General features: G+C 53.7%; 2 protein-coding genes across 5 annotated transcripts in view; one reads left to right on the top strand and one right to left on the bottom strand.

Annotated features, from left to right (window-relative positions):
• TIMM10B (translocase of inner mitochondrial membrane 10B) overlaps positions 1 to 23,133 on the bottom strand; it is a 236,887-nt gene that overhangs the window by 92,109 nt on the left and 121,645 nt on the right. The gene's annotated exons all lie outside the window — the stretch shown is intronic.
• On the top strand, positions 479 to 20,075 carry APBB1 (amyloid beta precursor protein binding family B member 1). 4 transcript variants are annotated; one of them, XM_083736680.1, is made up of 15 exons: positions 479 to 552; positions 1,523 to 1,615; positions 2,649 to 3,277; positions 8,336 to 8,517; positions 11,166 to 11,225; positions 11,328 to 11,413; positions 12,637 to 12,700; positions 14,600 to 14,737; positions 14,941 to 15,068; positions 15,803 to 15,917; positions 16,438 to 16,522; positions 17,486 to 17,569; positions 17,899 to 18,014; positions 18,093 to 18,269; positions 19,399 to 20,075. In XM_083736680.1, the coding sequence occupies exons 3-15, from the start codon at positions 2,695 to 2,697 to the stop codon at positions 19,564 to 19,566; spliced, it is 1,986 nt and encodes a 661-aa protein (XP_083592806.1). In that variant the 5' UTR covers positions 479 to 552; positions 1,523 to 1,615; positions 2,649 to 2,694; the 3' UTR covers positions 19,567 to 20,075. The 4 variants fall into 4 exon arrangements, with proteins under 4 accessions (XP_083592806.1, XP_083592804.1, XP_083592807.1 ...); XM_083736681.1 differs by having other exon boundaries at positions 489 to 552; positions 1,530 to 1,615; XM_083736678.1 differs by having other exon boundaries at positions 17,899 to 18,269.

Below are 23,133 nucleotides of genomic sequence, written 5' to 3'. Positions count from 1 at the left end.
GTCCGTGTCGGATTTCCAGGCGACCCCCAGGGCGACCCTCTCCCCCCGCGGGAGATGGAGAGAGGGAGCCGCCGAAGGTGGCATCTCCCGTCGCCAGAAACCCGGATGAGGCGAGCCGGGGGCCCAGCTGGCACTGCCCCCACCCAGCTGGATCAGGCGCCCCCCGCCTCTTTGGGGTCTCCGCCGGGCGGGGCGCGTCAGCGAGGGGGTGGGAGACTCGGAGGGGCGCCCCGTCGGAGACCCCTGCGCTGAGCCGGCTGCCCCCCCCCCCGCGCCGGGAAGCCAGCTTCAGAAGCGGCCCCCGTTGCGCAGCATTTGCACCCGGAGCCCGCGGACGGGGGGGACCCCTGCACGTGCCCCCCGCCCGACGAGCCCCGGTCCTTCCCTCCCTCCCCACACCGGAGCCCCTCGAGACTCCCCCTCCCTGCCAGCGGGCGGGGCTCGGCGGGCTCGGAAACGGAAACGACGCCTCCCCCCCCCCGGTTCTCTCCCTCCTTCTCCCCCCCCCGGCCGCCCCGTCTCCATCCTCACGCAGGCGCGGCGCTGCTGCAGGTACCGCGATGCAAAAAGGAGGAAAAAAGAGGGGAGGGGGTCGCTAGGAATAACGGAGCCCCCCCCTTGGGAGGGGGTGCACGGTGGGGAGGGGGCTGCAGAGGCACCGTCGGGCGGGGGCGCCGGCGTTTCGGGATGCCTGGGCGGGGAGGGAGACGGTGCCTGGCCCCCTCCTTCAAGGAGACCCCTTCCCACAAAGGGACCCCCAGGGGGCATCGGGAGCAGATTCTGCGCCCCCCAATGGGTCTGGCCTCGCGGGGTGGGGTGGGGGGCTGCACGATCGCGGCCGGGGATGCCCGACCCCCCGGGAAGGGCGCGCGGGGCTCCATCCTTCTCCCGGCTCCTTTCTCCGCCGTCGCGCCCCCTACTCTTGGCACCGGGGGCGGGAGAGGACGCCCCCCGTTTCCTTGTCCAGCAGGGCCGGCTTGGAGCAGACGGGGGGGGGCACACCTGCCACGGAAGCTGCGCCAACCCCCCTCCATCTCCATCTCCCTTCCAGGAGAGGCCTTGGACGGGGAGGATGTGGGGCTGGTGCCCAGCTGGCACGGGGCGGGGAGAGGCCAAAGCGCCCCCCCCCGGAACAGGAGCAAGCTGGCCTGGATGGGCTCCCCCTCAATCCAACCACCCATTTCTGGCCGCCCCCCAAAGGGCCTGTGGGTGCCCCCTGTTCACAACTAGAGAGGAGTGGGCAGTGGGGTGCTGCCCTGGTCTAGACCCCTGCAGACACCCCCCCTCCAGGCCCTGAACTCCTTCTCCCCCCCAGTCCTTGGTGGGTTCAAGGGGGGGTCACAGGGGGCTTGTGGAAGGTGGTGAACTAGGGGGTTCTGTGGGGCAGGGGAGTGGGGGCCCTGGATCTCCAGGGCGCTTTGCCAGGCCCTGGGGCTGAAGGGTCTTGGGGTGGGAGGGGGCTGCTGCTTCTGGGAGACCCCCTTCTCCTGCCTCAACTGAGCTGTGCCTTTTCTGCCTCCAGGCTCTAGGGGCAGACCCTCTCCTGGCCGCTGCCCGTTTTGTGCCACCCAAAGCATGTAGTTGCCCGCTCTTCTCTCTCTCCGGCCCACGACAGGTAAGTCCAAGGGGTTGGGCAGAGACCACCTGGGCTTAGGGCAGGGCGTGAGCAGTTGCAGGGGGCTGCAGAGGTTTCTCAGGAGAGAGGGGCATAGAGCATGTGCAAAGTGCCTCAGCCCATTAGAGCTGGGGGCCAAACTTTGAAGGCAGGCTGTTCTGGGGGTGCCAGGACTGCGATGCCAAAATGTCACCTTCCCTGCTAACAAAGACACCCTTTTCAACAAACAATTCCAGCTCTTTTCCTGAAATCAAGCTTTCAGACACTGCCCTGAGATCTTTGGATATTATTATTATTATTATTATTATTATTATTATTATTATTATTATTATTTTCTGAATGCCAGGCCTTGCGGCTAAATGCTGGCACAGTGAAGGCCTTGTGGCAGCTGGGAAATGGATTTCCTTACCAGGATCAGCTATAATAATAATAATAATAATAATAATAATAATAATAATAATAATAAATTATACCCTGCCCATCTGGCTGGGTTTCTCCAGCCACTCTGGGCGGCTCCCAACAGATTAATAATAATAATAATAGTGACAAAACATCAAACATTCAAAACTTCCCTAAACAGGGCTGCCTTCAGATGTCTTCTGAAAGTCAGATAGTTGTTTATTTCCTGGAGTGTGTGATGGAATTCTGCGGCGCATGTGCAGAGCGCCATTCCCTTTCCCCTGAGAGTTAGAGCAGACAACCTCCAGGGATCTGGTATTAGGTTCTCGGGGGGGGGGGGGAGTGGAGCAGTGGAGGAGACCAGAATCCCTTCTTAGCACAGGGCATTGTTCACCTACGGAACTACCTGCCACAGGAGGAGGGAGTTGCTCTTGTGCTGGGATCCTGCTTGTTGTGGGTTTCCCTTTGGGGGCCATGTGAGGGTGCTGGAGTGTGGCTGAGCACCTAAGAGGCTCCTCTCTCTCTCTCTCTCTCTCTCTCTCTCTCTCTCCCTCTCTCCCTCTCTCCCTCTCTCCCTCTCTCCCTCTCTCCCTCTCTCTCTCTCTCCCTCTCTCTCTCTCTCCTTCCTTCCCAGGGCTCCCACCATCTCCTTTCCTGCCCCCCACGGAACCCCCAGCGCCATGTCGGGCTCCCTGAGCAAGAGGGGCGACTTGGCCAACGACAACAGCTGCCTGGGCCTGAGCCTGGGCCTGGTGGCTCCCGCCGTGGGCCCGATTCTGCCCCGCAAGGGCCACTGCGCCTACAGCTGTGCCGAGCTGCAGGGGGTCCTGGGCTGCCCCCCCAGCGCGGAGGAGCCCCCCTCCAACACCAAGTGGGTGAAGGACGGGCAGAACCAGCTGCGCCAGGCGGCCGAGAGGGGCCGCGACCAGAACCGCAACGAGCTCAGCCCCCCCACCAAGGAGCTGAGCGCCCTCCTCATCCCGCTGACAGGGGACGCCCAGCCAGAGGAGGAGGAGGAGGAGGAAGACGAGGAGGAGGAAGAAGAGGAGGAGGAGGAGGAGGAAGAGGACTCCACGCCCGTCCAGAGCGAGCCGGCGACTGAGTCGGAGGAGCAGAGTTCGGAGAGGGCTCCTCCGCGGGGGGATCAGGGCCGCAGCGCTAGCCTCCTCTTTGGCATGCGCCACAGCACCGCCAGCGATGAGGACTCCAGCTGGGCCACCCTCAGCCAGGGCAGCCCCGCAGGCAGCTCCCCCGACGAAGCAGGTAGGGGGCCAAGGGCCAAGGGCCCCTCTCTGGCGAAGGGCCTGGGGGTTCCTGAAGCTGGACCCCGACTGTGCCAAAGTATCCCTGGCCGATGGGCGGCAGGCGGGACGGCTCCCTGTTGCCCACTCTGACTGGCAGGAGATGCCAGGAGGGGATGGCTCAGGCTCGTGGGTTTGAAAGATGCATGCATTGCAGGGGGTTAGACTGGCTGACCCTCGGTCCCTTCTAGGATGCTAGGGTTTTAAAAATATTTATATACCATCTTTTTCTCAAGGCGTTCAAGTACAGTCATGCCTCGGCTTACAGATGCTTCAGGTTGTGTTTTTTTAAGTTATGAACTGCCAAAACCCGGAAGTATTGGAACGGGTTACTTCCAGGTTTCGGTGGTCACACATGCGCAGAAGCGCAAAATTGCACTTTGCACATGCGCAGAAGCGCCGAATCGCAACCAGCGCGTGCACAGATGCGCCGCTGCAGGTTGTGGGTGCTGTGGGTTGCGAAGGTGCCTCCCTCACAGATCACGTTCGCAACCTGAGCGTCCACCGTAGCTGGTTCTCCTCCTGGTTTCCTCCTCACAATATCAAATTGATTTAAATCCAAATTTAGATGTAAATAGGAATTTAATACATAAGAACAACAGCCCGGTGAGATAGGCGAGGCTAAGAGATGGTGTCTGGCTCCAAGGGCAACTCAGAGGGAGTGGGGGGGGGGCTGTGGAGACAGAGCTGCCCCCCCCATGCAGGATGCTATCGTTACAAATCCTGCCTTGCAGGGGTTTGGAGTCCCCTCCCCCTCTACAGTTCTCCGGAGGGGGGGGCTATGATCTGAGGCAGGTGGGGAGAGGGAGGTCTGTCATGGCCACAGCCAGGGCCAAGTTGATGCCAAGGCAGCGAGGGGGGGCTTGCCCATTGGGGCTCCCTGATTCCCCTCCCCCAGCTCCTGTTTTTCCATGGGGTGGGCTGTAGCGTTCCCAAGGCAAGGAAGGATTGGACTCTGATTAACAGAATACACACCAGGCTTGACCAGCAAGGTTCTGGGAGGAGTGCCAATACAGTAATAATAATCCTCTCCCCCGCCCCCCCTCGGCCCAGGTCGTTTTATTCACAAAAGAACTTTTTACACCGTGTTCGTAAGAACCAATCAGATATGCTCTGAGCTTCTAAAACCCCACGTGGGACAAAGTCAGATCAGAAGAAATTCTTTTAACCACAAAAAAACTATTTCCTACTTGAGCATGCACAGTAGTCCAGAGTAAATAAAATAGGAATAAAAGGAGGAATGCATTCAGCAAAACCAGGAGGTCATAAACAGGAGAGGCAGGGCGGCCGGATTTACCATCTCCTTGTGAACGCTCTTCCTGGCCCCTAAGATCTCTCTAAAGATTAAACCACATCAAAGTAACCTGCTATCTTCATGTACTGAGGATGCCCAGCGAAGCATCTGGCCTGTGTTTCAGAATGCTGATACATGCCTGTCAGGCGTAGAAAATGGAACAGTAGAGAAAATGGGCAGAGCTGGAGAGGCTTGTGGGATTCGATCAGAAATTATTGTCAATGAATCAAACCCAGTCACAGCAATGCTTTCATCGCGGACACAGTGGCTTGCTCCATATTTCATCATTCCTCATAGCAATCCCACCTGACCCCCCCCCACTCGATATTTGCACCCCTACAGTGGGGGACGGGCAGGGGGCTGCGACTGGACTCCCTGCTTCCTTGGTCTTGGGGGGGGCAGAGCTCAGCTCTGAGCCAGAGGCGTTTGCTGCTTCAGCCCCCCCCCCGCTGCCTGGCATCTGGCTGTTGTCCTCCCCCCCCCCCCCCGGGAGCAGGGTGCCTTGGCGACGCTTTCTGCTTTGGCAGCCGTGATGTCAGTGGGTGCCTTGGGACACCCGCCCAGGAGCAGGCGGGGAGGGGGGGCAGCTGGCGACACCCGCCCTCCGGGGTGCAAAGGGAGCAGGCTTGGAGCTGGATGCAGCCCCCCCAGCGGGACAGGAGCCATGCGGAGCCCCAGCCAGGGTGAGCGGTGGGGAGGGGGCTCCGGGGGGGGACTGGCTGGCAGGGGGGGCAGGCAGAAAGTCAGAAGCAGTCCTTCTTTCCTGGGGGGACGCCGAAACATTTTGTGCATCTAAGTTTGGCCTCATTGAGGGGCAGAGTTTCAACGCAGTGGCACCTGGGTTCCCAAACTCCAAAAACCTGGAAGTGTTTTGGTTTCCGAACGTTTTTTGGAAGCCGAATGTCCGACGCGGCTGTCGGCTCTTGTTTCTGTGGCGCCTGCACCAATCAGAAGCTGCAGCTTGGTTTCCGAACATTACGGAAGTCACATGGACTTCCGGAACGGATTAAGTTTGGCGCTTTTGTTTTTGCTATTTATTTTGTATTTTTGTTTCCGAGTCTTTTTAGTTTAATTTGTTTTTGTGACTGTGCGGAACCCAGTTCAGCTACTGATTGATGGATTGCGTGACTGTGGAAATGGTTCAAAGCCCCCCATCCAAACAATGACTATCATCAGAGCAGATGAAAAATTAATTTTAATTTTTATCATCTACAATACTGTCTTGTTTATTTTATAGTACAGTACATTGATTATTGCTTTCATTTTAGGGATCAAGGGTCTCGTTAGATAGTACAGTTCATATTAAATTGCTGTTATAGGGGTTGTTTTTAAAAGTCTGGAACGGAATTCATTTTGCATTCCTTTCTATGGGAAAGTGTGTCTTAGTTTTGGAACACTTTCATTTTGGAACAGACTTCCAGAATGGATTAATAATAATAATAATAATAATAATAATAATAATAAAATTTTATTTATACCCCACCCTCCCCGGCCAGGACCGGGCTCAGGGCAGCTAACACCAATATAAATTACAATAAAACATAATAGGAAAAAACAACAGTTAATTAAAATATGGCTTAAAATGGAGCCTTATTTTAGTAGTAGCCCATAAATCAAGACCATAATGGGAGGAAACATCAGATATTCACCCGAGGCAGCTATCCATGCTGGTCCTACGTGGGCCAGCAAAAAAGCCAAGGGAAGATTAATATACCAAATCCCATATAAGGGGTCAGTCTGTGCCCTGGCCAAAGGCCAGGCAGAACAGCTCCGTCCTGCAGGCCCTTCGGAAAGATGTCAAGTCCCGCAGGGCCCTAGTCTCTTGGGACAGAGCGTTCCACCAAGTCGGGGCCAGTACTGAAAAGGCCCTGGCTCTGGTTGAGGCAGCCTAACCTCTCTGTGGCCTGGGACCTTCAAGGTGTTTTTATTTGAAGACCGTAAGTTTCTCTGTGGGGCATATCAGGAGAGGCGGTCCCGCAGGTACGAGGGTCCTAGGCCGTATAGGGCTTTGAAGGTTAAAACCAGCACCTTAAACCTGATCCTGTACTCCACCGGGAGCCAGTGCAGCTGGTACAGCACCGGGTGAATGTGATCCTATGGTGAGGACCCCGTCAGGAGTCTCACATGGCATTCTTGACGCCTCCCTTTCCACGGAGGCGCAGGTTACAGCAACAGCCAAGGCGACATTTTCCCACCTTTGCCGCACCAAGCAGTTGGACCCTTACCTTCCCCACCCTGACCTGGCCACAGTGATCCATGCGACGGTCGCCTCCAGGCTTGACTACTGTAATCCGCTCTACGCGGGGCTGCCCTTGAAGGAGTACCCCTAAACATTTTTTTAGCAGAGAAAAGCACTTATCAGAAGAGAAAACAAACTCACTCCAGCGCTGGGGCTGTAGATATGAGCTCATCACAGAATAGCAGAGTCAGAAGGGACCCCAGCGGTCATCCAGTCCAACCCAAGTGATGCATGAATCTCAGCTTGAGAAGCCGTGACAGATCAGCCGCCCAGCCGCTGGGAGTCCTGCCCTGCAGGGGGTTGGGCTAGATGACCCCGGGGCCCCTCTGACTCTGCCATTCCCTGACCCCTTCCCTGTGGGGTGGAGATTGGCTGGGAGGCCGAGGGGGCCAGATCCCGGGGATTGGGGTGGGGGTTCTATCTGACCTCCCCCCTGTCCTGACCTCCCCCCCCGGCTGCTTCACCCCTGTGCGCTGCCTCCATTTTGGGTGGGGCAGGTGGGGGCAGGCGGCCCCATTCCTTAAAAAAAAATATTGAAGAAATTTTAACATAATCAAACATTCAAATTACATTTTACAATTTCAATTAACCCCACCCCATGACACCCCCCAACATATTTATTTCTTCTGCTTATACTTTGATATACCTTTTCAAAAAATCATATTTATATTTTCTTTTCTAAGTGTATTACTCAAATCCTGCAAGTGAGTTTGTTTCAATGCATTGTTTCTGCATATACATCATAAAAGGTTCTCAATCTTTTTTGAAGTCATTGTTCTCCTTCTCTTTGAGTTTCTCCCTTAACTTTGCCATTTTCGCGTCTTCCACCAACTTTTCTTGCCGATGTTCTTTCATTGGTATTTCATCACTTTTCCATCTTTGGGCTAATAAGATTCTAGCCGCTGTTGTTGCATACATAAATAAATAATTTCTTCTTTTTTTTAAAAAAAAAATCATTTTTATTAATTTTCCAATAAAAAACAGCCAACCAATGATTGGATTATCCAATCATAATCCAACTAAAACAAGAAACTAAAATAAAAAAAGACCAAATTATAATCCAAATTGTAATTATTAATTTTTCGGGGCTCCCCATAGTCTGGACCTCTAAAGCATATCTCCACATCTTCAGTCCTGCCTCTCCTTGTTGTTTTCATATTTTTCACATCCCGATTTTAACACTTTAAAGTTCTCTGTCACTGGCTCTACAATTCTCAATCTTGTCATAAATCATATATCCTTTCATCCATTGAATACAGCTTTCTTTGTGTATCTATATTTTTCCAACTGTCTATTTGCCAGCGCAGCTTTCCCTGACTCCATTTGAATCTTCCAATCAGGCCTGTTGTTCAAAACTTTCTTTTGAAATTTAATGACACAGTACCTTCCACGTTGAATAAATAAAATTCTCTTGTCTTTGGGTATATCTTACTGTAATATACCTAGCAGAAATGCCCCAGAGCTGACTCACCCCTCTCTCTCCGCAGACTCTTTCTGGCTATGTAACTCTCTGGAGACGGACTCCGACCTCCCGGCCGGATGGATGCGGGTTCAAGACACGTCCGGGACCTATTACTGGCACATCCCGACCGGCACCACCCAGTGGGAGCCCCCCTCGGGGGGCGGGGGCAGCGACTCCCCGGGAAACACCCCCTCCAAGGAGAGGCAGGTGAGGGGGAGTCTGGAGCAGAAGACCAGCCAGGGCCGGACGGGGCTTGGAGGCGGCCCTCAGCTCCGGAAGGGAAGGGGGCTCTTTCCGTGTCCAGCTCTCCTTTGCCCACAAGAAATGGTCTTTTTTTGTGTTGAATGTTTGCTAGATGGTCATTGCTGGACCTCACAGGAACTCAAGCCATTTGCACATCACAAAAGATGTACCGTATTTTTTGCTCTATAGGACGCACTTTTCCCCCTCCAAAAAGTAAGGGGAAATGTGTGTGGGTCTTATGGAGCGAATGCAGGCTCCTTGGCTTCAGCGAAAGCAACGTTGCTTTCACTGAAGCCAGAAGAGCGAGAGGGGGCGGTGCGCACCTGGCTTCGCTTTGCTGGAGATGCGCTGCACAGTTTTCCCTCTCTGCGCAGCACCCCTTCAGAGAAGCAGGAGGAGAAATGGAAGGGTCTCTGAAGGGGCGCTGCGCAGAGAGGGAGAGATTTTTTTCTTGTTCTCCCCCTCTAAAACAAGGTGTGTCCTATGGTCAGGTGCGTCTTCTAGAGCGAAACATGCGGTATTTTATCAAAGTAATTGATATAGAATTGAGCAAAGCAGTGATATTTGAGGGAGCAGGCGGGGCTCATGACTTACCTCAGTGGTGTCCAAACTTTTTTCAAAGAGGGCCAGATTTGATGAAGTGAAGGGCCATGAGTTGTTAAAGTTGAAGTCGTTGAGCTTTTTTTTTAGGGTTGAAGTTGTTGAGGTTTTTTCGAGGCTTTTACCCAAGGAAATAAACTTCCACAGGGAAGTTTACAATTTTAATAAACATGAGATAGAATAATAAATAATAAATTAAATAATAATTATAATTCCTAGGGACTCTCTTGTGACACTTTTTCTTCTCTTTTCTTCTCTTAAAAAATATTTTTATGCAAAATTTCTTAGTTGACAAAAATACACGCATTGTCTCTTTTTCCACGTTGCGTTTTCTACATATCAGTTTGATTTGTGGTGAGACGTTAGAGTTACGCCTCACGCCGCACCTTCAGTCAATGACCCTCCTTCTCGGGAGGCCTGCCAATTCTGGGCTTGAGCCGTTTTTAAAACCCCTTTCAATGTTACGTACGTATTTATTTGTTAGATTTGTATACCAGCCTTCATCGTGAGGTCTCAGGGCAGCTTGTGGAATAAATTACAGGACAAAAGGAACTGAATAAGAAATCAAAACAGCAGGACAATACGCCCACCGTCCCTGCGCAGCCCTGGGCTGTGGGGATGGGGTTGGCTGGTGGTTTTTTTGAGAAAAACCATTTCTCAGCACGTGAACCAGAGGAAAATCAAAATCAAACGACAAACAGAAGCTTTAATTAAGAGAAAATGCTTAATCCTGGCCCCACCCACTTCCCTCCCCTGGCAGGAGACCCAAAGAGGGCAGCTCTTCATGACTGGTGTTTAATTGAGCTTTTAATATTCTCTTGGGAGTGGCTGGGAAACCCAGACAGACGGGTGGCCTATAAATAAGAAAGTTATGATTGTGTTGAGGGTAAATTGAAGGGACTTTGGGCACTTCCTTTGTGCTGTACTTGCTCTGGCCTGGTTCTGTAGAAGCGGAGATCTGCCAAAGGGGCCCCCAGAGGTCCTCTAGTCTCACCCCAGCAATGCAGGGATGGCAGCTGTAGCAGCCCTGACAGGCCAACACCCAAACTCTGCACCTCGCAGAGTCGTTCTCTCTTCTTTGTAAAAGTTCTTTTTGTTCATTTTCACTTTTACCATTTGACATCTGTTGAAACCAGGAATGGGGGGGGGGCAGTTAAATGACTCCCCACCAAACCCCAACCACAGCCTCTAAAAAGTAGTCTATAAAACTATAAAACTTTTTTTAAAAAAATAATTTTTATTAAGTTTTACAATTATATATTCACCACAATAAATCTTGTGCCCACTTAATCAATACTCATTTAACCTCTTCATCCTTGGTTTCCCACTCTAATAATAATTATACATCTTCTCCAACAATTTAGTATTGTCTTCTATAATTTCCCCTTGGAATCTGGATAAAGTATAGCTAAATCCTTTCTTTTTATCTTCTTTAAAGACCTCATGTAATTGACAGTATTGCAACCCGTCATGTACATAATCGCTCATCTCTTCAAGATCCTTTAGCTTTAATTTCCCCCCTGTTTCTATTAACAGATCTCTAGCTGTAGCCATTTTTCTACCCTATTTGTTTTTTTATTGAGGTTGCTTCTGTTGGAGACAACCACCATGGAGTCTTTTGTTCTAATAAACCTTTGTGTTTTTCCCATACTTTTAAAAGTGATCTCCTAATTATATGATTATGGAATCCTTTATGTACCGTATTTTTCTGTGTATAAGGCGCTCCCTATTTTGGGGCACTCCAAATTAAGAAAACACCCCTCAGCACTACCTGTGTATAAGATGAGCCCCAATTTTAAACCTAATCTTTTGGTGGAAAAACCCCTAGTCATATAAACGAAAAAATACAGTACTTTCCCTTGAGTATACCAAGGACTTCCTGGGGGGGGTAGCAAGTAAACTTACTTGCCGGTGTGGGGCAGCCCCATAGACCCCTCCCCTTGCTTGTGCTGAGCGAAGAGGGGCAGGGAGGGGCTGTTCTTTCTCACCTGACCCCCCCTGCACCTTTGCAGCTCACCTGGATGGAGTTTGGGCAGGCTGAGCCCTCGGAGGAAGCCGCTGCCTTCTGGAAGGTGAGAGGTTGGATGCGGGGGTGAGGGGGTGAGGGAGGGGTGGGGCTGAGATGGGGGGGCTCCTTTCTCACGATGTCCCCTTTTCTGCTGTGCTCCCTGCAGGACATCCCGTCGGAAGAGGGGGTCCCAGAGCCCCAGGAGGACAAGAAGGCCACGCTTGGCTTGTGTTTGGGGTCCCCCAGCAACTGGTGAGTGGAGTGGGAAGGCCCCCCCCCCCCAGGAAGGCACGACCCACTAAGAAGGATGATAACGCGACACAATTCAGAACAGGGACAATTGAGTGCACATTTATATGCAGTGGGACCTTGGTTTTCAAACTTAATCCGTTCCAGAAGTCCATTCTGAAACCAAGGTGCGCTTTCCCATAGAAAATACAGTGGAACCTCGGGTTACTTACCTCTCTGGAAATGTAACCTTCAGGTTACGAACGCGGCAAACCCAGAAGTATTTTTCCAGGTTTCGCCGTGCGCGCATGTGCAGAAGGAGAAGCAGCGCCTCTGGATACGGATTTTTCGGGGGTGCACGGACCCCTGGAATGAATTAAATTCGTATCTAGAGGTACCACTGTAATGCAAAATGGATTAATCCTTTCCAGACTTTTAAAAACAAGCCCGAAGACAGCAATTTAACTTGATTTTTTTCTATCTTACAAGATAGATAAAATGAAAAATGAAAGCAATAAACAATGTACTGCAGTTACACAGTCAGTCAATCCGTAGCTGAACTGGGTTCCACACAGTCACAAAAACTAAAGAAAAAAGAGCCACAAAAAACGCAAAATAAATAGCAAAAACAGACAGACCTCAGCTTAACACTCAAAACAGAGTACGTTCAGCTTCCAAAAAAAGTTTGCAAACTGGAACACTTACTTCCGGGTTTGCAGTGTTTGGGTTCCAAGTTGTTTCAGTACCAAGCCTTTGAGAACCAAGGTCCCACTGTAGAATCAAATTTAAACGATTTGGTTTAATTAAGCCAAATGGATGAACTTGACCCAGGGACGCCAGCTTTTCAAAGACTGAGAGCCATTTATGTCTCCAGAGACCCCCTTCAACTCAGCTCCCCCCAAGTAATCTTACCACCCTCTTTCTGGACCCCTGGTCTATGGGGCGTGACTCCCACAGGGGACTGAGGGTCCTTCCTTGCAAAATGGGGTGCACTCGAGGGGTCTGGCCCATGGCAGGCTTCCCCCCGGCTGCTCTGGGCTCCGGCGGCTCCTTCTCCCCCCACTTTCCAGGGCACTTGGAGGTCCAGTTCAGTCAGCTGCTTTCTACAAAGGGGTCCCTGTGTGTCTGGGCTCCATCGCTCCGCAGTCAGCGAAAGGCGCTCTGCACATGCCCCGAGGAAGCCTGCCGTGTCCTCTGCCACCTCTGGCTCCAACTGTGACCCCGACTTTGCTACTTCCTTCCCCCAGGTCTTCTCTGGAAGAGGGAGGTGAGGAAGAGGAGCAGGTCCTGGGCGTCTCCCAGGGGTCCAAGGTAAGGTGGCCTTGCAGGGGGGGGTCCCAGCCAGAGACGGGGAAGGGTCTCCTCTTGGCCTTAGTGACCCATGTGGCCCCTGGAGCTTGGAAGAAGAGAGGAGAGGCCCTTTCCCCTGCATTTGGGGGTGGGAAGAGGAAAGGGGCCCCCCTCTCTTCCTGTGACACTAAGGGGGGGGGGACACCTGCTGCAGCAGGCCAACAAAAAACCAGAGTATTTCTTAAAAAAATATTTATTAAGTTTCCATTTTATCATCTTTAAACAAATCCTTGTTATACTCACTGCATAATATACTCAGGCCGTCTTACCCATAGGCACTAGGGGCGCGGGGCACCCGGGCGCCCGGCTCTCAGGGGTGCCAGGGCGAGAGTCCGGGGCCGAGATTTGGAGTCCAGGGATTGGGGAAAGCCAACAGCTGCTGCTGAGCGGAGCAGCTCTTCTGCCTTGGGTGAGCGAGGCACAGAGGCAGCCAGCCGACTCTGCCCTCCTGCGCACCTGGGATTGGGAGGCTGTCGAAAGCCCCCCCCCCCCCGCACACGCTGCTCACATGAGGGCCTGGCTTCACTCAGTCGCTGCCACTTCCGCCTCGGGCTCAACTTTTGTTTTTGCACTGGGCTCTGCTTGCCACCCCCCAGGCGCCCGGCCCTGGCCTTGCTCTGCTGCCACTGCCGCCTCCTCCTCGGGCTCCTCTGTTGATGCTGAGGCAGCTGGCCCACCCTTTAAAAAGTCAACAACATTGGGGTTCCCCCCCTTAAATAGGTCAACAACTTTAGGCAACCTGGGGGGGTGCGCCGGGCGGATCTTTGCACCCCGGCACTGCATATGCGTAAGACTGCCCTGCTCTCAAGTTTGAGAGAGGTTAGGGCAATGGGGGCATCTCTTGGGGGTCCCGGGGGCCAGTGCCAGGGCCCCCACAGGGCAGGGCTCCAACGCAGCTTCCGCCTGAGCCTTAGAAGCAACGTTTGGTAGAAACTGGAAGTCGCCTTGTCTTCCTTCCATGAAAAGAGGAGAAGGTTGCAAGCAGAGAAGAATGAATCGTCCAGATGATGGACGCTGCCGAAATGGCAAAACGGGTAGGGAGAATCAGAAACCAAGAAGATAAGAGATATATTAAGGAATGGGGGAGATTTATAGATTATCTTAAGGATCACTGTACAGAGTTTAAAACATAAGCAAGATTAATATAACACTTGTAAGGTAATAATTCTGGGGTTACACATGGAAATTTGAATATAAATTTGGATAATATTACAAGATGCAGCGTATAATGCAATACTATGGAAACAGGGCTGGATTTTGGTTTGATGAGGCCCTAAACCACTGAAGGGAACGGGGCCCTTTCTGTCTCCAGCTCTCCTTTGTCAACAACAAATTGCTGCTGTTTTTTGTGTTGAATATATGCGAGATGGTAATTTAGGGACCTAATAGGTATCTCAAGCCATTTGCACATCACAAAAGATGTATTTTATCAAAGGAATTGTTGAACGGAAATACAATTAAGAAGTAGTGTATTTTTTGGGGCCCCCAAGAGAGAGGGGCCCTGAGCTGCAGCTTGTTCAGCTGATATATAAATCAGGCACAGTGTGGAAATCACTAGGGAGTGAAGGGAAGTCCAGGGATTCAGAGAATCCTGTTTATGTATAAAATTGATTGTAAAAGTCATTTGTAAAAACTGAAGAAGAAAAAAAAGGGGGGGAGAAACTGGAAGTCACCTTGGAGGTCTTGTCAGGCCCCCAAGGTCCCCCCCCCCGTCACCAGGAGATGATGTCACAATGCCATGACATCATCTTACCTCTTGGATGTCACTGGGCACCCATAATCTGGGGCCCAAGTTGCCACCCTGGGCTGAGAAACTTCTCTGGGGGGCCCACCTGACCCCCCTGCCTCTGTCCCCCCCAGTGCTTCTCGGTCCGCTCCCTGGGCTGGGTGGAGATGTCCGAGGAGGAGCTGACCCTGGGCAGGAGTAGCGTGGCCGTCAACAACTGCATCCGGCAGCTGGCGGGGCAGAACCCCGACCTGGGGGGCTCCTGGGAGGAGGTGAGTCCTGCCTGGGGGGGGCCCAGATCCCTACGGCTGCGATTTTGGGCGGGTTCAGCCTTCACTGGACGGAGGAGGAGGGGGTGATTTGGATGAGTCTTGGGTGCCCCCCCTCTGCCCACAATGCCTGTAGGGCTGCGGGGGGGGCCTGTTGGGGAAGGGGCCTCTGTGCAGCCGTGACCCCTCCTCCCCCCTCCCCACAGGGCAAGGCGATGCTCCTGGTCCTGGAGAACGAGACCCTGAAGCTGCTGGACCCCGAGGAGCAGCTGGTGCTGCACAGCCAGCCGGTCATCACCATCCGCGTCTGGGGGGTCGGGAGGGACAGCGGAAGGTAGGGGGCCCCCTGTGGGGAGGGGGGTGGGAGGAGCAGGTCCGGGCCCCTTTCCTCTGGCCCCGAGTCAGCCGGCCAGCTGCTTGGCCATGGAATCTGAGAAGGGGCCCCCGAGGGTCCTATAGCCCACCCCCTGCAAGGGAGGGAGGGGGTGTGGTGGGGCTGCCCCACTGCCTCTAGAGTCTGCCCCCCCACCTGCTAACTTTGACTGCTCTCTTCTCTTCCGCACTCGCTTCCCTTGGGGATCCAGGGAGAGGTAGGTAGCTGTGCCCAGAAACCCCCCTTTCCTTTCAGTTCTTTGTGAGCACCCCCTCTTCTTACCCCCCACCACAAAAAACATTCCATTGTGAACAGTTGAAAGTGGCAGCCCCCCTTGACCCCTGCCTGCTCATCTTTGAAAGGGATGCCTTTTTTATGGGGGTGGGGGTGACCTCGTTGGGAAAGTCAGAGCCCCCCCCCTGAGCTGCCATCTTAACCCCCAAGAGGTGCCGCAAGAACAGGGCCTTCTCTGTGGTGCCCCCCTTGCAGAATGCTCTCGCCAGAGAGGCTCACCAGGGGGAAACTTCCCTCCATGCCCATTCATTAGTGTGCTTTGGGGGGGGGCGTTCTAATTTTTAACTGGTTTTATGTGGTTGTGTTTCATAATGTCAAGGGGCTTTCAGACTCTTTTGGTACAAAGCAAATGAGAGATGCGATAAATAAGACCTCCCCCCACCGGTGTGTCCCCCCCCCAGGGATTTTGCTTACGTGGCCCGGGACCAGCTGGCCCAGATGCTGAAGTGCCATGTCTTCCGCTGTGACTCCCCAGCCAAGGACATTGCCACTGGCCTCCATGAGATCTGCTCCAAGGTGAGGCCGGACTCCGGTGCCTGACCCCCCCCCCATGATACCCCCCCTTTAGCTCCACAGCAAGAGCCCCCCCCGGATAGGGCTTAGGAAGCAAGGAAGCAGCCCAGGATTCATGGCAGGGGGGCTGTGTGGTGATGGATCCCTGCTCACGGGAAACCCCCACTGAGGAAGGGCATGTGGGTCGGGGGGGAGGAATCACCCTTGGGGTGCCCCCCGGAGCTCCTGCAGAAAAAGCCCAGGACCTGGCAGAACCTAGCGCCCCGAGGCTCCGCTTCCTCGTTTAAATTGCAAAAAGCAGGTTTCTAGACCTCATTGCCAAGCAAGCTAGGTGGCCAGGGGGTGGGCTCCAGCTCTGTGCCCCCCAAGGGATTTTCTACTGCTCTTCCTTCATGCAGAGCTGGGGGGGGGGAATCTGCGTTCAGGTCCCCCCTGCTGACCCTCCTTTTGCTCCGTACTGTTGCGGGTTGGGCTAGATGACCCAGGGGCCCCTTTCAACCCTTCAAATTTTCTGCGATTCTAGATCATGACGGAGCGGCGGAATGCCCGGCCCCCCCTGAACGGGCTGTCCCTCGACCACTCCAAGATGGTGGACATCCCCTTCCAAGGTAGCTTTTCTGTTTTCATTTTCTAATATATAAAGAACAGGGAACAGTTATAACAACAGATGAACTTTAAAAGACGAAAAAGTTCAAAATAGACACGCCAAATGGGTCTGGTAGCATTTGGGTGAAAATAACAGAGTCCGACTAAAGAGTATCAGTCTTCTCTGATTTATCAAGTCTGGTTCTGGGTTCCCCAGGCTTGGGAAAAATGGTTGCCTTGGAAACACACTGTATTTTTCTTTGTATAAGACTATACCCGCCCCCCATTTTTTAAGTTTGAAATTGGGGGTCGTCTTATACACGGAATGTTGCAATTATTTATTTCTTAATTTTGGGCTCAAAAAATTAGGGACGTCTTATACATGGGAAAATACGGCTATATGTCACGAAGGAATCCTATAAAAAGTGCCTGGAGGTTCTAGTCCTCATTGAAGCCTCAAATTTTCTCCATGACAGCTCTTTTGCAGAGTGAGCAATGGTCAGATTTTGGGCTGGTTCCTGTTGGGATACAAGTTAGGGTGGCCATATTCCGAAGAGCAAAAAAGAGACACTTTTGTAGGTGGGGGAGAAAAGAAAAAAAGTATTGATTGTGTGTGTGTGTGTGTGTGTGTGTGTGTGTGTGCGTGCGTGTGTGTGTGCGTGTGTGCGGTAAAAGATTAAAAGTGTATTGAAATATTTAATAATGGTTATGAAAAATGAAAATGACATACCCTCCAACATTTTGTGAGAAAAATCCAGGGCACCCCCCCTAGATTTGCCCAGGACACCTTTGGGGGGGTCAAGGAGGTGTGCTCCCCCCCCGGCCAAACTGGCACCTCTTGGGCAAAGGGGACCTGGGGGGGGGTCCTTGCCCAGCCCCCATTTGCCTTGTGCCCCAGGCTCACTTCCAGGCATGACCTCTGCCCCCCAGTGCCCCAGATGTGTGTTTTTTCGCTTCTCACGGCCATTTCCGCTCTCCTCCCCCAGTTGAGTTTCCAGCTCCCAAAAGCGAATCTGTGCAGCGGTTCCAGGTCTTCTACTTGGGGAGTGTCATCGTGGCCAAGCCTGTGGGTAAGGAGGGGGCGGGGGAGCCGGTCTTGCAGGGCTGGCCAGGACCAGGGAGAGACCCGGGTTCAAATCGTTGACCAGGAATCTCACCGGGCAGGACCTCGAGGGCCAGGCATGCTCAGCCTAGCGGACCTCGCAGGGGAGCTGTGAGCACAAAATGGGATACGCCTGCAGGTTCAGTCCCTGTTTGGGACAAGGGGTGATTCCTCTGGGGGGGGCTGGTGGGAAATCCGTTTGGGTGCCCCCCCCAGTGGGTGCTGCTGTGTAGCCCTTGCCTGCCCCGCCTGGGGGGCGCTGGGCCTGCTTGCCAACCTCCTTGCCTCCCCCCCCAGGCATGGACGTCCTCAATGCCGCCCTGGACGTGGCGCTGGCAGAGGGGGCCAGAGAGCAGTGGACCCCCGCCCAGGTCAGCGTGGCCCCTGCCACCCTCACCCTCACCCACCAGCAGGTGAGTGCCCCCTGGTCCCCGGGGGGAGGGAGGGGGCGGAGGATAGCAAGGCCTGACCCCCCCCGCTTGTCTCCCCAGACGGAGGGGGTGCTGTGCGAGTGCCGGGTGCGGTTCCTGTCCTTCATGGGCATCGGGCGGGACGTCCGCACCTTCGCCTTCATCATGGCTGCCGCCCCAGGAAACTTCCGCTGCCACATGGTCTGGTGCGAGCCCAACGCTGCCGGCCTGAGCGAGGCCGTCCAGGCTGCCTGCATGGTAGGTGCCCCCCCGCGTCTGCCTTGCACTCCTCACCCCCCCCCCATAACTCAATATCACGCCTGGCAGCAGCTGGCATCGTCCCCAGTTTGTGGGAATGTTGTGGGTGGCAGGACAGGATAGATTAATATTATCCTTCCTAACTCTCGCTAGCAAGATTCTTCACTCAGCAGAATGTATTCCCTGTTACACAAGAGGAAGCTGGTTGCAGGCTTGTTACAACAGCATAGCTGTCAACTCTTCCCATGAGGAATCCTATTCGGAATAAGGAAGTTTCCCTTTAAAAAAGGGGAAAGTTGATAGCTATGTACAACAGGGCTCAGCAAACTTTTTCAGCAGGGGGGCCGGGCCACCGTCCCTCAGACCAGGCCAGACTATATTTTGAAGACAAAAAATGAACGAATTCCTATGCCCCACAAATAACCCAGAGATGCATTTTAAATAAAAGCACACATTTTACTCATGTAAAAACACCCTGATTCCTGGACCGTCCGTGGGCCAGATTTAGAAGGCGATTGGGCCGGATCCGGCCCACAGGCCTTAGTTTGCCTGCCCATGCATTAGAATCTCTTAAGTTCTATTATTCCTGGCAAGACCCCTTTGATTCCCTCCTAAAAGAATAAAGACACCCCAGTCTGGTTCATAAGTAACAAAAAGAAGTGGACTCACAATCAGGCAGAGCAGAGTGTAAACTTCAATCCTCAACAACTTTGGTCGGCCCTCACACACGTTCACTTCACCAAATCTGGCCCTCTTTGAAAAAAGGTTGGGTGCCCCTGACCCACCTGGCCACACCAAGGAAGGATGCTCCAGCCAGGGGGAACAGGAAGCTTGCCTGGCCGACCAACATCCCCTGCATGTCCCCTCTAGCAAAACAAGGAATGTTGTACTTGACTGCTCCAGTGGACTACATCCCACAGGTGACCCCTCTGGCCATGCGCCCTGTGGGGGGCAGGAGGTCCTGAGCGGGTGGGGACTAGTGGGGAGGTGGGGAGCTTGGCTGCCGCCGCCTTCACTGCCCCTTCGGATCCTGCACCTGCCAAGTTGGAGGGCCCCTCAGGGGTCACCCAGCCCACCCCTCACCACGCAGGCCTCGCCGTTGGACTGCCACCCGCTTCCTCTTTTGCAGCTGCGCTACCAGAAGTGCTTGGACGCCCGGCCCCAGACCACCAGCTCCTGCCTGCCGGCCCCCCCGGCCGACTCCGTGGCACGCCGTGTGGGCTCCACCGTCCGGAAGGGGGTGCAGACCTTGCTGGGGACCCTCAAGCCCAAGCGCCAGGGGGCCCAGACGCCGTGAGCGCCCCCTCGCCAGGCCCACTGCGGGGGCCAGCAGGAGGGTCCGCACGGGGTCCCTGTCGGATGGTCGGGCCCCCCATCAGCCCGGCAGCTCTTGTCCCCCCAGCCCCCCCTTGGGGAGAGCGAGTGTGCGAGGTGCGTATTTATGAGGCGCGAGTGCGAGTGTGAGAGAGAGGAACGCTGTGGCTCCCTGACGTGAGCTGCCGGGGGGAGCGAGGGGGGTGCACATATCTAGGGCGCTCTCCTGGGGGGGCAGCTGCAGCCTCACCCCCCCAAGTCGGGGCACCTGATCTTAAGCTGCTGCTTTTAATAGGATATGAAAGTGGAGGCTGGGGGGTATTTGGGGGTCCCTGCCCTAGTGGGGGGCACTTGCACCATTGCTGTGTCTCCCCAGGGGTGGCCCCAGCGGACGGAGGCCCTCATGGGGGGGGGAGTGGAGGCCTCGGCCGTCTCTGCTATAAGAAGAGATCTCTGTGTTGTACTAAAACTTAATAAACTTGGTTCCCCTGATGTGGCTCCTTCTTGCGAGGGGGGGGGACAGAGGGAGGGCCCCCCCGGCACGATCATGTCCTCCTGGAGATCCCTGGTGAGACTGCATCTGGGGTTCTGGGCACCGTTCTGGTCGCCTCATGTCAAGCTAGAGTTGGAGAAGGTTCAGGGATCCCCGGGGACGGGGCGACTTGCTCGTGAGTAAAGGGTTTGGGTTCGAATCTGGCGCTTTTCAGGCGAGGGAATGGCAGCAGGAGAGAAGCTGACAAAATTAGTAGAGCTGGGCGAGGTATCGAGACATTGCCCAAAACCGGTTTGAAGTTCAGATCTCAATAATGATTCCAGAATTGCAAACCCCTGCCCGCCTCCCATGCGCTGCACTCCTGGGGGTTGCCAGCATTTGGCACGCAACCTCCTCAGCTTGCTCCCCGCAAGGCTGCCCGATGCCGGCCCCCTCAGGCACCAGCCTCCAGGGCCCAAGATGTGAGGGGGAACTGCCTGCGCCTTCGCTGCCCTCTCTGGCCACGCAACTGGACTGCCTCCTCCCTTGTGCCAGGCTGCGCAATGGAGGCATGCCCGCGTCCTGGGAGCCCCTGATGTGGGAGCGGCCCCAGCTCCCCCTCCCCGTCTCTGGGGCGCTGCGGTCACTGGTAATCGCACGCTGGCAACTGCAGTCAGTGGGAGCTGCAGCCAGGCAGGAGGGAGCCTTGCCCAGTGCTCCCAGTCGCCACTGGCGCCAGGAGAGGCGATGGTTGGCATGAGCCTTGACTGGCAGCTCCGCAGGCATTGGCAGAGCCCTGTGGCGCCATGCTGGCGTGCGCAGAGCCGTGTGCTGTCCCAGCCGATGCTCCTGCCCAGCACAGTAACGCCATCTGCCCGCCTGGCTGACTACCGAGGGCAGAGGCAACGGACGCCTTTCCACATTCTTGGCATTGCGATGTATTGTGATATCTTGAGGTTCAGATGACGATGTAGAAAAGCAGGCATCTCCCAGCCCTAATCGTAAGGCTAGAATCTGTATTATACTTTTTATTGGTTTTCTAAATACATACAAACCTGTCCAAATTATTTAAATTTAACACAATTTCTTTTGAAAAGTAGGTTTCCCGCTCCTGTTGCAAACATATGTCCATTACTGTACTTCCTGATGTCGCCACTTCATTCTTCTTTAATCTCTTAATCTTTCTCTGGATGTAAGACCGTTCTCACAGCTGACTTTTCCAGTTCCCTTGCATTCAGCACCTCTCTTACTTTTAAGAATATAAAATCCTTTTCACATGTGTAGTCTTCATAAACGTTTTCCCAGACCTGGTGTGGAGATAGATCATTGCCACCTTCCTTTGTCCAGTTCTCTGCAATGTTTACAAAGTCACTTTCCATTCCTTTGAGATCTCTGCAAACTGCGGATATAAATAACTCTCCAACAAGATGACCCCTCTCTGCTATTAAAATTCCACTCTGGGGTTCTTCCTCAGCACACAGTTAAAAAACCCAGTCTTTTCACAAATGCAAGCTATTGCCAGATTTAATTAGCAGCCGTTCATCTTCTTACCCTTAATTGTTCTTACACTCCTGGTCCAGTCCAAAGATAATTTAAATGAGGTGCATTCTACCTTGGTCAAAGTGGGAGGGCATAATAAAACATGGTTAAATCCTTCACTGGGCATAAATCAAATGCCCCCCCCCTTTCCCTCGGTGTCAGACAGAATAGTATAGCTACATACAGCTCATTCATTTTGCGGGGGGGGGGGGGATAAGAAAGAAAAAGACCATTTGGAAACCAGATGAAAACGCAGCGTGTTTTGCCCTCCCCCTTCCTTCCCGGCTGTTGTAAGGATTTTCACGCTTCTTAAAAATCAGATACCTTCAGAGATCCAAACCCAGTCCTTCTGGCAGCTGATTGGTTGCAGCCCTTTATCATATGCCCTTTGAGGAGGGCCTCATAATTAAGGCCAATACTGTTGAACCTTGGAAGTCGAATAGCTTAGTTCCCAAACATTTTGGCTCCTGAATGTTGCAAACCCAGAAGTGGCTGTTCCAGTTTGCGAACTATTTTTGGAAGCCAAATATCTGACGGGGCTTCCAATTGGCTGCAGGAGCTTCCTGCAACCAATCGGAAGCCGTGCTTTGATTTTCAAACGTTTTGGAAATTGAGCAGGCTTCCAGAACGGATTCTGTTTGGCTTCCAAGGTATGGCTGTATTCCAAATTAAGGTAAAGGGTAAAGGGACCCCTGACCATTAGGTCCAGTCGTGGCCGACTCTGGGGTTGCGGCGCTCATCTCGCTTTATTGGCCGAGGGAGCCGGCGTACAGCTTCCAGGTCATGTGGCCAGAAGGACTAAGCCGCTTCTGGCGAACCAGAGCAGTGCACGGAAAAGCCGTTTACCTTCCCGCCGGAGTGGTACCTATTTATCTACTTGCACTTTGACGTGCTTTCGAACTGCTAGGTTGGCAGGAGCAGGGACCGAGCAACGGGAGCTCACCCCGTCGCAGGGATTCGAACCGCTGACCTTCTGATCGGCAAGCCGGTTTAACCCACAGAACCACCCGCGTCCCTGTATTCCAAATTAGTGAGGAATAAATCACAAATCATGCTGGAGGTTCATCCATGGCAGGGAGACACTCGCAGGTCGCAGCTGATCTGCCTTTCAAATTGGCAGATACGGGCTTAAGCGACGCTGTGGAGCGCAGGGAACTCCCCAGAACACCCCTGAGGAGCATTGCCAGGAATCTTACCCCATAAATCCTGGCTTTCTCCTGCCCTGGAGGGCAGCAGAGCTCAAACATCACGGATCGTTACGTCAGCCGGAAACCTGTAAGGCTAGAATTTGTGGACATCCAAGGGGGCAGAATGTTGGGAGGTGAAATTCAACCACAGAACAGCCATGGCCCCCAACAGAGATGGCTTTGAGAGAGGATTAGGCGACTTCACGGCGGACGAGGGGGCTCTCCATGGCCGGCAGCCCCAGTGGCCTCCACGGAGGGAGGCAGTGGTGCTTCTGGAGGGGAGAGTTGCTCTTGTGTTCGAATCCTGCTCGGGGGTTTCCCGTAAGGGGCCCTGGGAGAAGAGGAGGCTGAG

Source organism: Podarcis gaigeae (genome assembly GCF_964106915.1).
Source record: "Podarcis gaigeae genome assembly, chromosome: 4".
Lineage (NCBI taxonomy): Eukaryota > Metazoa > Chordata > Lepidosauria > Squamata > Lacertidae > Podarcis > Podarcis gaigeae.
Note: the sequence above shows the minus strand (reverse complement) of the source record. Positions and strands in the feature narration are given on the sequence as shown.

Excerpts from the sequence above, each read along its gene's own strand:
- APBB1 (XM_083736678.1), top strand. The coding sequence starts at position 2,695 with ATGTCGGGCTCCCTGAGCAAGAGGGGCGACTTGGCCAACGACAACAGC. Across the intron at positions 11,226-11,327 it reads AAGCCGCTGCCTTCTGGAAG|GACATCCCGTCGGAAGAGGG; the intron begins GTGAGAGGTTGG and ends TGCTCCCTGCAG. Across the intron at positions 16,523-17,485 it reads GGTGGACATCCCCTTCCAAG|TTGAGTTTCCAGCTCCCAAA; the intron begins GTAGCTTTTCTG and ends CTCCTCCCCCAG.